At 42.9% G+C, this 18,108-nt stretch overlaps 3 protein-coding genes across 3 annotated transcripts in view; 1 reads left to right on the top strand and 2 right to left on the bottom strand.

The window, feature by feature from the left end:
• si:ch211-285f17.1 (sickle tail protein homolog) overlaps positions 1-5,190 on the bottom strand; it is a 115,148-nt gene extending 109,958 nt beyond the window's left edge. The window contains exon 1 of the mRNA XM_034149143.1: positions 4,959-5,190. Within this exon, the coding sequence (XP_034005034.1) occupies positions 4,959-5,022 (64 nt within the window). The 5' untranslated portion in view covers positions 5,023-5,190. The remainder of the gene's footprint in view (positions 1-4,958) is intronic.
• Positions 5,191-6,912: 1,722 nt separating this feature from the next.
• LOC117497278 (OTU domain-containing protein 1) lies at positions 6,913-8,835 on the bottom strand. The gene has a single exon (XM_034149214.1). The coding sequence runs from the start codon at positions 8,622-8,624 to the stop codon at positions 7,326-7,328; it is 1,299 nt and encodes a 432-aa protein (XP_034005105.1). The 5' UTR covers positions 8,625-8,835; the 3' UTR covers positions 6,913-7,325.
• A 2,848-nt stretch (positions 8,836-11,683) lies between these two features.
• Positions 11,684-17,049, top strand: tgif1 (TGFB-induced factor homeobox 1). The gene is given in 5 exon segments (XM_034149228.1): positions 11,684-11,951; positions 13,629-13,858; positions 14,830-15,266; positions 15,268-15,349; positions 15,351-17,049. Coding segments are annotated over 5 exon segments (870 nt in total). The 5' UTR covers positions 11,684-11,935; the 3' UTR covers positions 15,456-17,049.
• Positions 17,050-18,108: the final 1,059 nt, after the last annotated feature.

Raw genomic sequence — 18,108 nt, 5'->3', positions numbered from 1 at the left:
AAGCGGTTGACCAATCACAAGGTGCTGCCAAGTTAGACGTTTACAGTTGTCTTGATGCTAAGCTAAGCTAGTTGTCTGTAGCCTGATTTACCATGAAGATGTAAGAGCGGGATTAATCTTATCAGATAAAATGCTCCGTCTTTCAAAATAATAACAATGAATACTGCAGATGCACAATTATTTTGGTGCGCGTGTGTGTGTGCGTGTGCGTGTGCGTGTCTAGGCCGACCTCTGTGGCAGTGACCCAGATCTTTGGATTGATTTGCAAAGTCGTTAAAATCTCAGCTGGTGAATAAAAGACTGGATGTCGTCAGCAAGCATGGAGTTTGAAGATAAGCTTTGGATAAGCCTAATTATCAGGTACACACACACACACACACACCCACACTACTTAGACACACACTTAATATCAAGCATCAGTGCACGACCTCTCACATAAACACAGCCCCATTTTCTCCCCCCCCCCCCACACACACACACACACACACACCTATTTGATATTTCCCTTTGAACATGACCTCGCTGCAACATCAAAGCAGTCTATTCCACTTCTCACTCATCTGTGTCCAAGTCGATTTTCGGTTCCTATTGCCTTTTCAGATAAAAAAAACAATGTCATCGGGGCTGGCATCACGCATCATTAGTGTTTGAGGAAGGCATGCAGAGAATGTTATTCCAAAAGGCACAGAAACACATCGCCAGACTGTCTCTAATCACCAATGAAGTTAGCGCGGATATTTCAGGACCACTGCTCAGGGCAGGGAAGAATGACAACTGTGCGGAGAGCTTTGGGACTCATCATTTGAACATTCCCATCAGGCCTTGCAGAGCTAAGATGAATAGGAGAGAAGTGTTTGTTTACTCCTCATAGCAGCAGAGGGAATGAGTGTGAGTGTGTGACAATAAGACGCTCTGAGTGTCTGTGATGAGGTCCATGTGTCACTTGTTGCTGCAGAACAGGTTGACTTCATTATCATATCCTTCACATAACAGGCGGCAGGGGTTGGGAGGGTTACTATCAAAATGTCATTCTACTAATTACCCTTTTAAAAAGTAATCTAATGAGCCTATTCAATCAGTAGTAGTTTCGCATGCTGTGGTTTTTATTAAATGTGCCAACTGCTAGGACTGTCTTAGGGAAAATAGCATTTAGATGCGCAGCTCCACTGTCCTGGAATAGTCTGCAATTGAAATGGAAACTGAGCAATCTGGTGCCACTAAATGTTTTTAAAGCTCGGTTGGATGCTACTGAATCGGAAGCTGTTGGTACCTGTGCGTGTCGATAGTATGTAAATTGTAATCCCTGTAATGATACTGTATGATGTCCTTTTGTTGTTCCGTTTATGTTTTTAATGTTTCATGTGGAACCTACTTGAGCAGGTCTCCCTTGAAAAAGAGGTCAATGATCTCAATGGGATACAACCTGGATAAATAAAGGTTAAAAATTAAAAAAAAAAAAAAAGTAGCCTATACACTCAACACATACTACAGTTTAAAAAAGCTACTCAAATGTTTGCCTTTGCAGACCATTTACTTGCACAGAAACTTAATGAACAGACTATAGGAAAGGGACATCTCCACAAAGCATAATAGAGCATCCTTAAAACGTTACAAGACCAAAAATATGTGACTATGATTTGCTCTCTCTTGCATTTTAAAGTGACTTTGTACTGACTGACGAAATGAGTAGTTTGAGTTAGATGTGACTACTGCCTTTTTGAGAAAACTATAGATACATCATCAAGACAGGAATGAACTCACGAGGGGGAATCAATCGATTTCAAAAGTGGAAAACAGCTGGTTCCATAACAAAGGGCATAACGCAGCAGAAGAGACACGAGGAGTCCAGAGAGGTTGGATACATCATTAGTCAAAGTTTCATGATGCATGAAGCCACAAGACTCTGTGCAGTATGCAAGCTACACCCTCATTTTAATCTTTTTTTTGGTCTTTTTAAAATACCATCCCCCCTCTTTGACTTCATTTCTCGACCTTTCCGTTCCCTCTCCTTTCTCACGAGCGCTTGATGACGGAACAAAATGTCACGATTTGTTTTTTTGAAAGAATAGGCCAAGTGCTTCAGAGCCGGATACAGTGAATAAAGCGGCTGCATATGAAAAGGTCAGCAGAAAATGGAGAGGCAGAGATTAAATGCTCACTAATATATTTCAAAAGATGGTCCTACTTTATATAAAAAGGCTATTATGAAAGGTCTGTGAGCATTTGAGTTATATTTCAACCATCATAAACGATATTTAAAGTCTTATTGTTGAGTAAAGGAGCAAGACAATTACATGTAAACAACCAAACGTCCCTCAGACAGGCGATTTGTTTATGTCTAATGCCTGAAAGTAAGCTCAGTATTCCAATAACAAAGGAAAAAGTTGATATTAACTCAAGGATACTGCGCTATTACGGAGCGGCATCCCCAGTTAACGCTAGAAAAACAACAGCATATCAATCTGGGGCACAGGAGGCCACAGCGAACACTTCAATCTTTGTGTTTTACACTCCACTACACGGGAAACTTAAGAGCCCTTCAGGGACAGGCTTGTGAAAACAGCTGTTTAGCGTCTCAGGGGCCTGGCTATTTCCAGAAGGATCATGTCAAGTGCCTATCCAATGTGATCAGCACCTCCAATGTGACAAGCAGCCATGACATCTCACACCTTCCCTGAGTGACTCACGAAAAAGATTAATAGTACTATGTATAGAAAATATGTCTGAGGGAATTAAGGCCACGCTTGTTTCTCACCTTCACGACTATTTTCATTTGTTAAGCAGAGGATTTTAAGTGGAAGAGACAAGCCTCCGTTTTCTTTCTAACTTTTCCAACTAAACACTGGTACACTACAGACACCATGTGCATTCCTGAGCTGCTGGTGGAGAAACACAGTCTGCGGTTATCATTCCTACACTGCCAGGAAAACACATATGTGGACTGTGGGAGTGATAGCAGCCATGTTGACTGAACATCTTGACAAAGGGACACTGATAACAGCAGTGTAGTCATCACAAGTGCAAAGTTAAAACTCTTAGAAATGTGAAAATATCCTACGTTTCAACAGGAATACCTGCACATTTAATGCAAATACCTAGCATACTGTGTGGTGTTTTGACCACACCTGTCCAGTGAACAACTCCTGTGACCTCTTACTTAATCACCGCAGCTAATTACATATTTGCACGCATGTTATTTGTGACAATATTTCCACAACACAAGTGAGTTGTTTGTGCTCTTCTTTAGCTTGGACATGGGAGAAATGGTACAGATTTCATTGAACACAGCTGGGTGTCCTGGGCTCGCCTGATCTTACTCTGAAGACAGTTTGTAAAGAGGCCCTATTCTGAGTTGTGTGCCTGTCCTATAGTGTGTTATATAGGTGTGTGTGTGTGCATGTAAATGGTTTACAAAGGGAGAGAGAGAGAGAGAGAGAGAGAGAGAGAGAGAAAGAAGAGACTGAAACTTGACCCCACTGTCACTTGCACTGTATGAGGAGAGGATGAGCTGAGTCAGAGTGTGTGTGGTGTGTGTGTGTGTGTGGTGTATGTTGCTGAAGCTGCATCATGTCCTGCATACAACCTGAGCCCAGCACTTTTCCCCCTGATGCACACTAGTGTCAGACCAAACACACACACACACACAAAACTGCCACCATCATAGATACAAATACATCCCAAAACTGCAGATGCGCTGTCATGGCGCCACACTGTACTCCGGAGGGCTTTGCAGCAAAACTGGCAATTTTCCATTGCGTCTTTCCTCACGTGTCCTGTCACTCAAGCTGTCGCTATGGAGATGTGCTCAGCTTCTCTTGTGTCTCACGCTGTAGTGCATGCACTGCAGCAGAAGCATGCAGTCACATCCTTAAACCACCACTAACATCCCAAATACTAACTCTAATACACATGTAATGTCCATGTGACGGCAGGGTTATGTCAAATAGGCTACTCGGCACATGATACAGTTAAAGTAGGAGACTGAATATACTTATATTGTGGGAAATACATGATCTAGTTACTGAAATCAGCTTATCCGTGTCTCGTGCTGTAGTGCGTACACTGCAGAAGAAGCATGCACAGTCACATCCTTAACAACCACTTAAATAATTAAAAATACTAACTTTTTTCACAACTAATGTCCACATGACTGCAGGGTGATGTCAGAACTGTAACGCTTTAAGAGGAAAATGTAGATACTCAGCCCATAATGAAGTAAAAGTAGGAAATTAATATAGTGGGATATACATGTTCTAGTCAATCAGCTTACACACTATACACTGCAGCAGAAGTGTCCACAGTCACATCTTTAGACCACCACTTAAATAAAAAGCATGCAAGCCCTGAATGCTCCTACATAACAACCACTTACATGTAACATTTACAGACTGTAGGGGTCACTAAATGCATCTCAAGGTGAGCATTACCTAGCACGAGGAGAATTACACTCAGTCAGGATATGAAAAGTTAGTAAAGGGCATCTGCCACTTCAGATAAGTGGGCAGCAGAGGGGTCTCCACTGATGGAGAGACAGGTGAGGGTCATCACTACATTCTCAAACCACGCATAAGGAATATAATATGGAATATAAGTAGCAGAAAATAATGTGAAACTGGTATTACATTGCATCAAACACATGAGGCAGCACATATGTCAAGTTATGCATTCAGAATTAGAAGAAAATCTAACATTTATTCATTTTTCTTGGCCATTTTGAGAAGTATTATCATGTAATCCAAGGTTAATGGAGACAACTGTGTTTCCCAGAGCTAATAAGATAAGCATGAAATAAAACACATATTCAACTCTTCTTTACTACTACCCTGTATTAGGCTTCTACAACTCTGGTTACTTTCACATTGTGACAGCTGCAGAGGGGGAACCCGTGAAAACAGCCAAAAACTCCGGGACTTTCACACACACACATGACTCGTACCGGGGTAATAAAAACTACTTACTGTGATATTTGGGGCTGCCTTTGCTCGGGGGAAGGTCGGCGAACTGCACCCGGTGTCCCGACATCTTCTCCCGGTTTGTTTGAAAGTAACTTCCACACACGCGGTGAATCTCTATCTCTGTGATGTGGACTCATTCACCGACACACTCCTTCACACACATACACACACACCGGTGGTCTGTCATTGACTTCCTCTGCTGCTCCCAGTGTGTGAGAGTGTGAGAGTGTGAGTGTGAGTGTGTGTGTGTGTGAGCCAGGACTGCGGTCCACTCTCACCTCTGCTCTGAAACAGGAAGAGGCTCCTTCTCTCCTCCTGCATTAAGAAAAAAGAAACAAACTTTTTTTTTTTTCACCCCTGAAGTCCACATGACTGCAGGGTGACGTCATAACTGTACAGCAGACAAATGTATTTCAGGTAACGGGATTAACAGGGTACCAAAAAAAGGTAACTGTATTCCCTTAAAGTTACATACAAATAAATCAGATTAGTTTCATTTCTAAATAATTTGGGATAACTACTAGCAGGATTACAGTGATTTCCGTCATGGCAGAACACTTATCAAATACAGTCTTTATTTAGACCTGTGTGAAAGTAAATGGGACTCTTACATGATGTGTAACGACAGCAGGTTTACAGTTTTGTAAAAACCTAAAAAGAGCATATGTTGTTTGTTGTAAAAGGATCAGATATTATCTCTTCTTGTAAACTGTACTGTTCTGTAGGATAATACATTGATATTAGTTTTACACAGTTTCCTTCTATAATAAAGTCACTCTGCTTAAATGTATATGAGAGGCTACACCGCCACCTAGTGGAGGAAAAGTGAAACGCTATCAGAGGGTTGGCCTTATAATAAACGTCAGAAAGGAGGTGGACACACATAATAATTATGCATTAAACATTTGGTGCTAGTGACTTATCCGACCGGCCCACTTCGTCCGACCGGCCCACTTCGGTACCGGCCCATCAGGATTCGTCCCGAACGTCGCGATGGCCAGAGAGATAATTGAGATCACTGATAAACACATACTCTCTTACACAAATTACATTTTTTATGAACTATAATTGTTATGATTGCCTTTAATTATGATCTTTTGTTATTTTGATGGAGTAAATTGCTTAGACTTAGAATATTTTGTTACAATAAGCCCTGCATTGATATTGTTCATTAAGAAAAAGTAAAAAGCTAATAAGTGAAATAATTCTTCCATCACTGCATATGATATTAATCCACAATAGTTGAGGAAAATGTACTTTACTGATGGACAGCAACTATGAAGACAGGCCTAAATTCAATACATTTTAAATCATGAAGGGGAAAACCTGTTCAGAGTGAAACAGCAGACTGAGTCCTCCATGGTGAGCAGGATATGTCCTCAGGAGTGACCTAAAGAGAGGATATTAGGCAGAAACCAGACTTTAAATGGATGCTAATGCTAATTGATAACTGCTTTGTAGCTGCTGGATGTGTAAATTAATTAAAAAATGGTTTCAATGTTGTTTTTCCAGCTTGTTTGTACTGCATCCGAGTTGCCAAGGTTAATTAAAAATGTACTTATGTAGTAAAGTAACCTGATTACTCTGTTCATTTTGGATTACCTCAATATCAAATACAAGAGGAAATAAGTATACATAAGATGTTTTTTTACTTCTGTGACTCCCAAAGCAAGCCAGATGGTTACCATAAAAGTTAAATATGGAGCAAAAGAATGCTATGATATTGCACTTTCGATATAGGTTTGACTCATCGGAAGTGATCTGCGTAGGAAACCAGTCACTAATCCTGCAGCCTGACCTGAATGAATGGCTCCTGAGTCACTGCATGTTATAAAGACAGCAGGAGACGAGGGTGATAGCTGTAATTTAATGTAATATAAGGATCCCATTACAGCAAAGCATCCAAGATGACGTTTGGGATTAGAATTGAAGCATTGAAATCAAACATGACATCCAATCAGGTTTCCTCAAAACTTTATTTGTGATATTTTGTCAAAAGCCTAGAAAAAGAAACTGGAATAATAGAAACAATAGGCACAACTCAAACTCTCTGGACTTGTCTGATGTGACTTTTGTGCAAAAGAGAGTATTAAACAGTAGCTATAGAGACACAAAGCAAACTAGATCTGTCTGTCTATGAAGCACAAACATGATAGAAAAATATCCAGTCTGCCAACAAAAGGCCAATAAATACGCGTCCAACATAACCCAAACCATCACACACACTTTCAAACCACTGCCAATAAGTCGGCATTATACAAAACCAAAGTATGTGCACTGCACTTCCTTTCCCCCCTATGATATAAACCTTATAAAAAAATAATTTCAAGCATTTAGAACCCAAGCAGGATCATCTGTCCTTTAACTCTCTCACGCACATCCATTTTGCTCAATGTACATTTTGGACAGCGAGGCGGCCATGGACTTCGCCAGCTCCTCGTCTCGTTTCCTCTGCATCTGAGAGAGTCTGCACCACTCCTCGTACTCTGGGTTTTGGAGACTCTTATCCAGCAGGACGTCGTAGTGCCCGTTACTCAGCCAACTCAGCCAGATGGACACTTTGGACACGTCCTCCTCCCCGAGATAGTGCACCATGGTGGACACGGTGGGGCTCTCCAGACTCCCCCCTGTCGTCAGGTGCATGTTGACGTCGAGCATCTGGCTCATGGCGAGCAGTTCAGGGTATCCGGCCCACGCGCCATCCTGTGCCGCGTTGATGAGGAACTCCCCGACATCTCCCTCGATGATGGGGTTGAACTCCTCCAGGTGGTCGGCGATGTGGTGCACCGTCTGCTCCCTGAGCTCCCCGTGCCTCGACTGGTCCCCGAAGGTGGCTTTGCACACCGCCCTGTACAGGCAGTTGCCATCTGGAATGATGTGGTACCTGTACTTGTGTTCCCCTTGGAGATACTTGTTCTGTTTCTCCACTTCGGCCAGGTACCGGGTCACTTTGTTGCCTGTTTCTGGTGTTTCTTGGTGCTTCTGTGGAGGGGAGTCCTGTAGGACGCTGAGCTCAAAGCCCCGTTTCTCATCGGATGCTGGCATGCCATTGCTCAGATCCTTAAAATCATCCAGGATGAGGTCTTTAGGAGGATCTTCTCTAAAGGGAACTACTTCCTCCTCATGAAAGGACCATCCATTGCTTCTGACAGGAGATTGAGAAACGGTGTCATCCTCGCTTGAATTCCCAAACTCCCTCCGGTTGTCTTTTCTGCAGATGTGGTGCGTTTGATCTCGAACCAGCTGTTTGCAGTCAGAGAAAAGCTCACCCCTGCCGTTCCTCAGATGATCTATCAGGTCCTCAATCACATCAGAGTCACCACACAGGAAACTGTCACCATTTGGAGAGACAGGAGGTTTGGTCTTGGTTTCCCTCACGACATGGAGAGGCACAGACCTCTCCACTCCATCAGGTCTGCGGATGGATATCTCAGCAGTGGAGGTAAAGTAAACCGGCCTCATTGATGAAGCTTCGTAGCAGGAAAACGCAGGCATTTTTGCGGAAGAGTCTCTCACCGGATCAGTGTTTGGAGAAGTGGCGCTTTGGTGCGTAAATCCTGGTTTTTGTGCGTCAGAGGAGTTCAGTCGCTCAGACCCAGTCAGTAAAGTTATGGTAACTTTGTGAGACGACCTCGGGTAGTGTGTGAGCGCACTGTTGTACAGCTGCATCTTGAAGGAGTCCTTTATACTGAACGGCTGTTACAGAAACATGACAACAACATCTAAAAATACCCTCCATGACATCAACAACAGCGGAGTTGTGGTCTCCATGGTCCTGAGTCCCGACACCATTCACACTCAGACGAGCAGGTTTAGACTGTTGCGTCATTTGCTGTTGGGGCGCCTCCCTAATTTTAGACTTAACCGTAACAAAACACTGTCTGATCAACTGGGTCAAGTTAGACACCATGAAACACATGCTATTTCCGTTTGGTTGTCAAAATAAAATGCATACAAATATGTCACACGTCATTTTTTCTTAATTTTGTAAATGTATGATACGTTTTCATCCTGTTTTAATGAGTCCTGTGTTAAGTGTTTTTTTTATCAAAGATATTACTCTAGTGAAGGTGGAGATAAGAATTGGTTTTAATTGTCTCTGTGTTTGGTTTGTAAAGCACTGAGAGTTACCTTTGGGTATGAAAAGTGCTATATACACAAAGTTATTTTGAAAATCTAAACAGCCTAACTTCCGGTTGCCTTCATGCTGTTGGTATGCGCGTTGACGCAGCTCTCCAATCTGAGGTCAGTGCGTCAGAGTTTGAGCTCTCCACTAATGTGAGGGGTTTGATGTGTCACAGTCCACTGATTTCTAGGATGATGTGAAAAACTGAAATGCCTTGAAATAGCACCAAAAAAAACACAAAAATAGGGGAAGAAAGTGGCAAACGTTTTTTATAAGCATATAAAAACGGCCATTAAAACGTACATTTGGACAAAAGCAAAGGTAATTAGGTTTGGAAAGTATGAAAAGGACGTTAAATAATCTAAATAAACTCATTATACCTCCTAATTACTCAATTAACTTTGAGAAAAACGTTTCATTAGTTCATATTTGGACTTTAGGGGGAACTAATAATGAAAAATAATGTATTTCTAGACACAATTAACTCGTACTACAACTAAAATCCATACAATTAGATCTAGCCCTTCTTATAAAACACTAAAAACGTATTAATATAATAATCATTTTAAGTGTTAAACACAGTTTTGCCTGCAGTAAAGTGTTGGTATACAAGCATTCCTTCTTAGTTTGGTCTGAAAATAGCAAAGTTTCCCAAGTTAATCTCTATTCTTCTGAGGGCAAATTCTCCTGTGTTCTTTCTCGCTGTGTCTTTAAGCCTCTCAGACAGTCAGAGGCTGTATACTAAACCAAAAATGGCACAAAATATGTGCGCTTGGCACAACAGCAGGCCGCTGCATGCCTAACCTGCTCAGTCTCTATTTATAACATTGACTGTTTCAGCTGGTCGAAACACAATCACTGTGAGGGCTTAATATAAGCTACCGCTGTTCAATCGGTTATGAAGCTTTAGAGTAAACCTTTAATTAAAAACCAAGAACTGTTCTGTAATACTTTAAGTGTGAATCTGTACGCCTACTGCCTCAATCTGCTTCATGGTGTTCACTTTCTTTGCTTCATTTGTTCAGTAGGTAGGAAATATATTGGTTTCTTCTTTTATAAGGTAACATTGTTCTGTTGTCTTACATTATACACTTACGTTTTTATCCCCAGATTAGATAAAACATTTTAAGATAACTAGTAATTGTAACTCAGTACATTTTTAAAGTCACCCTCTTTACTTAGATAATGACATGGGCCTCTTTAGTGAAGACATTTAAGCAATTTATTATTTCAGAAGTGGACGAAATATAATTTTTTGGTGATGTTTTGTTATTTCAAACTATCTCTCTTTTTTTGTTTACCTTAGGCCTGTAGGTATTGTTCATTATAAACGTCAAATTGAGTTGCATTACACAACAACAACCACCAGAGGGCGTCCTGTGTTTATCAAATGGTATTGCAGTGGGTGCAGTACCACGAACAGCCACACGTGGGCGCCATTTCCCCACATATAGAGCCGACTCCTGTCTGATAGCTGCAGAGGCTCCAGCAGCAGCTGCCGCAGGGCTGTGCGGGGAATACAAATGAGAGCATTGATCCTTCTTCTGTTGTCTTTAGAAACCTGAACCGCTGCTCTAACCTCCAGCTGGACGCTTGGCTCCAAATAACACTACCGTATAACCGTATTTCTTTGTTTTTAGTTTTTTTTTTTAGCTATTATTGTTCATTTTAGCGAGAAATTGGAGCAACAGTCGGTTAGATTATCATAATAATCAACAACAAATACACAAGGAAACATGATTCAGTCACTATGAGGATGCAATAAAACGATAAACGCTAAGAAATAAGACCGACAAGTGCAGTAGTATTTAAATTATGATGGTAAACACGATATAATGCCTTGTTATACCCGATTATATGGTGATACAATGGATTTTAACCTGACATAAACACTGGGAATACTGAATAAAGCACGTAAATGCAGCAGATAATTCTGCATGATGTGCAGAAAAACTGAAGGGAAATACAATAAAAAAGAGCTAATTGGTATTAGCCTGCTGAATACCAAACAGGAGAGTAATCACAATCTGCAACAAGATAACCGTGATTCAGTCCCTCAAAGGATGCAATACAATGATAACCGCTAATATAGTGTCAACATGAGAGAGGAAAGTGCAGTTGTGTTCACATTAGTATTGTGCACATGATATAAATCCGCGATTAAATGGTGATTAAACGGGTTTTAAGATGACAAACACTGGAAATATTGCAAAAAGCACGAAAATGCAGTAGATAATTCTGCATGATGTGCAGAAATACTGAAGGGAGATCAAAAAGAAAAGAGCTAATCGTATTAGCACTCAAAACACCAAACAGCCTGCTAAAAACGCATCGCCTGTAGCAATGATAGAGTGTTTTACACCGGTTTGTGTGATATGTCACCACGAGGTCCGCAGTGCTCCTCCAGCAGCCTGTTGTTGTTGTTGTTATTGTTGTCATTGTGCCCGCCTAAATCAACGTCTTTCTGCGGTTCATAATTTAATATACATGGCGTCTTGTTAGGGGGGGGGGTCTGCAGCAGGAACAGACTGTATCCATGTCAGTGGATCACCATGCTGATGTCAGAGGTTTTGGTGGGAGGATCTCTGGTTGAGTCACGCAGCTGTCAAAGATAGCTGTCAGCCAGGATCAAACACAGTCAATGAGAGGGGCTGGAGAGACGCACAGATCTCAGGTAACCGCCAGCACAAAGTAGGTTTATTAAAAGAAAACCGGAGGGGAAACACGCGCCTTTTCATGAATAAGGATTCTCGGTTATTCGGATACACGCTGTGGATTTCTGGAGGAGAAACACCACACAAAGACCATTTCCCTCTGCGCGTCACCGGGAAAAAGTGGGCATTTTTGGACCGAGATGAAGACGAAAAAAGGTACGTTTGAAGCTTTTTAAGTGAAATAAAGTGGAATTGAGTGTATATAAGCAGAGAGAGGGGGATAACAGAGCCGTTTCCCCTCATATGCAAACCATGCAGTCTATTGTTTCCTCTCCAGACATGACAGGGGCTTTTTCTGCCATGTGCTGGCGCATTGTCAAAAGTGCATTAAGCTAGGTTTGTGTATTATTTCTGCTTCTCTACCTGGGTTTTGTTCACGTTTTGACACAATAACACACGGCTGTGTCGACATGTGTGTTGTTTTCCCTGTCATTCTTGTCGTCTTGTGATTAGGCTAACTTTAAAGCTCGCGTAAAATGTGAAAACTGGAATAAACGAATGGTTTTATTTTAGTTTGAACGCAGATTTAAGTGGCTACATTTGTATCGAAGTTGGAGCAAAGTGATGCTATGAGTCAAAGTTTGCTGACTGTTGTGAGTTTTTAGGAGTTTGCAGGGTTACATTTCCACTAATACATCGATAGCTAGCATCTTTAAACTGTCTTCCGAGCAGAAACACCTTTTCTGTTTTAAAAAAATGTCTCCAAATCCGAAAGTAGGCTAGTGTTCATCCTGACCCCATTGTGGGAAGTTACATTCAGGGACCTCGTGGTGCAGAGCTCACACAATAGAAAGCCCCTTACAAGTTGTTTAAACTCACAAAAGCAACGTCTTGGTGGCTTTAAAACTCACTTTCTGCCCATTGTGTGAAAGCAGGACAGTTCAGAGGGAGATAGTTTTGTGGAGAACTCACTGTTTTGCGTGTAGAAACTTTTGAATTGCATACAAAGAAGCACGCAGCCCTGGTTCTTTTGTTTAGTCTGGAGACGCTGATTTGCAACAGGTCTCCCCTCCCCCTTCCTCCAGCCTGCTGCGTAATTACCTCATCCTGTTGGCCGCGCACACTTTGGGAACTTTCTGACTGCTTTCCCACTACTTTGCCTCGGAGCACACTGGAATAAATAGCCTCTGGATCTACTTTCTGCCTTCTCTCAATGGCGTATGTGCTGCTGTTCATTGTAAACTGCCTGTAGACACGCGTAAAAGTGACAAACAACAAATAATAATACAGAAAAAGTGCTTATTTTTACGTTGTGCCATTTGGACTTTTTATAACATGATCCAAAAGTCTTTTTATACCATATGAGGAACACTAACCTAAATGCCTGACTTAAAATCTGATCAAAGTGTTAGCAGTTAATTAGAAGGCTTATCCCCCCCCCCCCCCTCCTTCTCTTTTCCATTCAGTGTAATCCAAAAGGCCTAAATCCTGTTTGATCATGATTGACTTTGATTACTCCAAATGAAATAAGAAACTCAGTGCTGCCTCTCTCTGAAACAACATCTCCTCCATGCAGGGACTGTTTCTTGTGGTCAGCCTGGCTACTTATCCCAGCATGCTTTGAGTCAAACGGGCTGTATTTGTTGAGGCAGGTTTTATAACTGACACAGCATCAGACCAGCCTTTGTGACGTCTCCCCCCCCCTTCCTCCCTCCTCCCTCTTCCTCCCCCTCCCCCTCCTCGCTCCTTATATGAATCACATGGCTGAACTTGACAGCTTGCTTCTGACACATCAGCTGCCTCCCAGACAGCCTGTGTTTGGTGAATGGCTGCGGCACAGCGCTTAGAGGATCCATATCCTTTTGTCTCATGCTGTGTTTTCTCCTCGCTCAGGTTTGATGATGCTTTCGGGCAGCGAGACGGACGACGAGGACAGCGTGGACGCGCCTCTGGATCTGTCGTCCAGCTCGGGGAGCAACGGGAAGAGGAAACGGCGGGGAAATCTACCCAAAGAGTCGGTGCAGATCCTCAGAGACTGGCTGTACGAGCACCGATACAACGCCTACCCCTCGGAGCAGGAGAAAGCCCTGCTGTCCAAGCAGACTCAGCTCTCAACACTACAGGTACACACTTTCATAACATCACAAGGGACTGAATCACTTCCTGTCGAGATGACAAACACAACATGACACATAAACACAGAGTTGAAGGTCATCCAAAAGCAGCTTGGTGTTGAAACAGTGTGAGACACCGTGAGTAAACTCTCTCCCGTTCGTTTCCCTCGCTGTGGGTTTGGCTCAGTTTCCAGGACAGGAATTTCCCTCCCTCCATCCCAGCTGTCTGGGAACAATGCAGAGTCATTTACATGGTGGAGTCTCTGTGAGCCAGTTACAACTAGCCTGCAGGGAGAGACACTGAGATTACAGCGGCACAAAGGAGATTACTTTGAGTCTCTTTTTAGAGTAGGTGTAGGAGTCATGAAGCTAACAAAGTGGTTTGTTTTATTAGTCATTCAGTTGCTTCTATATTCTTTTGTCTCAGTGAGGGTTTGTAGTTTTCGCATGTGGACATGGTCGGCACTCATTATAAACACCTGTGTGTGTGGAAGAGAGGGTGAGGGTGATATTACAAACCATTACCTAAACAACAACAATAGTACAAACCTGATAGCTATTAAAACACAATGTACCACTTTGTAAGTTCATGGCTCCTACAGCAGGAATCACAATTTTACTTTTAAACAACAACAGCAAGAACATTGATATGTAACTATTAAATAATATAAAGCAATACATAGCTCCAACATTAGCCATAAGATAAGTACTTTTTTGATTCCAATTTGGGATGTTTGGCATTGTACAATAAAAATTAAAAGAAAAACATCTCAATAGAAATAAAATAGCATTAAATATAAAATATACAAAATATACATTATATAAGCTAATGTTGTGAGATCCATGCCTCTAGTGTACGCAGTGTAGATTCCTCTATTGAAACCCCAGGTGTGACTCTTTACCTGGGGGTAGTGCACCTGCATGTGTCCGCAGTGATCCGTGCACTTTTCTCACAGCGTGTTTTCTTCTCTCTCCTGCAGGTGTGCAACTGGTTCATTAACGCTCGGCGGCGGCTCCTCCCAGAGATGCTGCGGAAAGACGGCAAAGACCCCAACCAGTTCACCATCTCACGGAAAGGCAGCAAAGGGGGGGACAGTTTCTCCGACAGCTCGCAGTCTCCGAAGCACGGCAGCCCAGCAGGGGGTCCGGAGGAGGAGAACTACGACCAGCGGGTGCTCAGCCCCTCCATATTCGACCCCCCAGGAGTCCTGAGGAAGATGACGTCGCCTTCCTCGTCTCCGACTTCCTCGTCTCCGTCTCCGTCTCCGTCTCTTTTCCCCATTCGCCCGTCTGTCATCTGTCACACCACTGTCACCGCGGCGATGCAGCCCCTCCCCTCGGTGACGATGATGAACTCTGAGCTGCTGCAGGTTCAGGCGCTGCTCCGGTGCCAGGATGACGAAGGGAGCCATAAACCCCCCCCCCACTACCACCATGCTCACGGGCATGGAGGGGAACCTGAGCCCCCGCAGCGGGCTCTTCAACACGCCCCCCCCGACCCCCCCCGGACCTCACACAGGACTTCAGTGGCTTCCAGCTCCTTGTGGATGTTGCCCTGAAACGGGCTGCAGAGATGGAGCTGCAGGCCAAACAGCTGGTGTCTTAAAGCCAGAACAAGAGGAAAGAAAGTGACTTTGTGTCTCGACTTGGGGTCTCCTCAGTGACTTGGGGTCTCCTCAGTGACTTGGGGTCTCCTCAGTGACTTTGGGTCTCCTCAGTGACTTTGGGTCTCTTCAGTGACTTTGGGTCTCCTCAGTGACTTGGGGTCTCCTCAGTGACTTGGGGGTCTCCTCAGTGACTTGGGGTCTCCTCAGTGACTTTGGGGTCTCCTCAGTGACTTGGGGTCTCCTCAGTGACTTGGGGTCTCCTCAGTGACTTGGGGTCTCCTCAGTGACTTGGGGGTCTCCTCAGTGACTTTGGGTCTCCTCAGTGACTTGGGGTCTCCTCAGTGACTTTGGGGTCTCCTCAGTGACTTTGGGTCTCCTCAGTGACTTGGGGTCTCCTCAGTGACTTGGGGTCTCCTCAGTGACTTGGGGTCTCCTCAGTGACTTGGGGTCTCCTCAGTGACTTGGGGTCTCCTCAGTGACTTGGGGTCTCCTCAGTGACTTGGGGTCTCCTCAGTGACTTTGGGGTCTCCTCAGTGACTTGGGGTCTCCTCAGTGACTTTGGGGTCTCCTCAGTGATTGGGGTCTCCTCAGTGACTTGGGGTCTCCTCAGTGACTTGGGGTCTCCTCAGTGACTTGGGGTCTCCTCAGTGACTTTGGGTCTCCTCAGTGACTTGGGGTCTCCTCAGTGACTTGGGGTCTCCTCAGTGACTTGGGGGTCTCCTCAGTGACTTGGGGTCTCCTCAGTGACTTGGGGTCTCCTCAGTGACTTGGGGGTCTCCTCAGTGACTTGGGGGTCTCCTCAGTGACTTTATCTGCAGATCAAATCCACACGAAAGCCTGATCATTCTATTTTTGGTAAACCAATCAAATTGATGAGTTTTTTATTGACTGTATCGAGGTGCCTTGGCTGTTTATTAATTTCAAATACATGCGTATGTTATCTACTACATGTGTATCTTATTTGCACACAGGGACCAAAAATGTTATCAGAGAAATGCTGCCTGTCTTACGTCTTTCCATTATATCGTTTTAGGGAGCGGAGAAGGAGTTAGAGTCGCGTCCGCACACGTTTACTGTTGTACATTTCACAGATGAGTTCATGCTCGGTTTGCCTCGTTTGTTTGCACACTAAAGGCAGAGGAAGGTCATCTCAGTGTCTTAAACATACTTCATCTATGACAAACATATTCACTACTGTAGTAAATGTTTTCATGAGTACAAGTATAGTTTTTATTTTGTTATTTAGCTGTCTTTTTTGTTTGTTTTTTTATACTCTTTTTTTTCCCATCAAGGGATATTTCAGATGACCAATGTAGCAGGTTCTTAGTCTGAGCCTCCATCCCATCACTCAGCGGAGAAACGACGGCCAGTGGACTGTAACATTAAAACACTACAGATGTTTTTGTTTCGGCATTTGCTGACAAAGACAGCATTTTCTGAAATCACCAAAAAAAACATTTCCATGTATTATAGGACCATGTGTATAGTTAATGTGACATGATGCCCAATGATGTGATTTCTTTTTTCATACTGTGCAATGCTTGTGGCAAATAGGGGTCACATGGGATTCAAATAAAGTTTTGTTTTTCTACATCTCAGAATCCACCGTGTGGTATTTACTAAAGGTGGGAATCTAGAAGATACTTTAAAGAGGACATTTGTATGTTCATATCAGTATGTAGTGTCTCTACTGTGACATTTCTCCAAGCTCTAATGTTCAAAAAGCTCTTCATACTGCCTGTTGTGTGATTGATAAACATGTCCCGCCCCTTAGCCTACCACGTACAATGTTTTTGAGCACTAGCCAATAGGATGGGATGTCACTATGTTCAAGAACACTACAGGAGAAGGAAATAGGGCCTCTTTAAGCTTACTGACTCATCACTTAAGGATAAGGTGTGTCGAGTCAGTAAATAAACCGTCAGAATCAGTTTAGTTGACATGCTTTTCCACACACTACCGTTACAGAGACATTCCTCTGTGTGTGAGAGGCTCTACAACAGCTCCCGCCAATTAGCATAATCCTGCATAAATTAGCACCAGCAAACGGCAGACGTCAACAGTTCCTGCCAGCGGGGCTTTATGTGCTCCTGCATCTCAATGGAGTCGATGTAAGTCAGTTTACAACGCAGCGCTGCTCTCTGAAGGCCATCAGGACAGCTGTTCCTCTGCTGAGGCTCCATGGCTCAATGGGATCTGTTGTTTACACACACAACCTTTCACTTTACACATGTGCCTCAGTGGTGGAAGACGTTTAAGTACAAATACTATGGTCTTAAAATACTCCATTACAAGCCCTGATTTAAAAATGTACAAAAGTATTAGCATCCAAATATACTTAAAGGTACAAAAAGTACTCATTCTGCACATTTCAGAATACATTTTTGGAAATATCCATTCGGCATAACGAGTACTTTTTTTTACTACTTTAAGTACTTAGTAAGTACTTCATATAATCCTGAGTACTTTTTAAAATCAGGACTTTAACCTTCAATTACACATCGACAAACGACGACACTAAAATGCTCTTACATGTTTAAAAACGTGATAAAATAATACTGTGGAAAGATCCATTCTGCATAATTCTAGTACTTTTTTACTACTTGAAGTACATTTAGCTGATAGTAATTTATATAATTCTGCAATGGGCCA

This window comes from Trematomus bernacchii, unplaced genomic scaffold, assembly GCF_902827165.1.
Source record: "Trematomus bernacchii unplaced genomic scaffold, fTreBer1.1, whole genome shotgun sequence".
Classification (NCBI taxonomy): Eukaryota; Metazoa; Chordata; class Actinopteri; order Perciformes; family Nototheniidae; genus Trematomus; species Trematomus bernacchii.
Note: the sequence above shows the minus strand (reverse complement) of the source record. Positions and strands in the feature narration are given on the sequence as shown.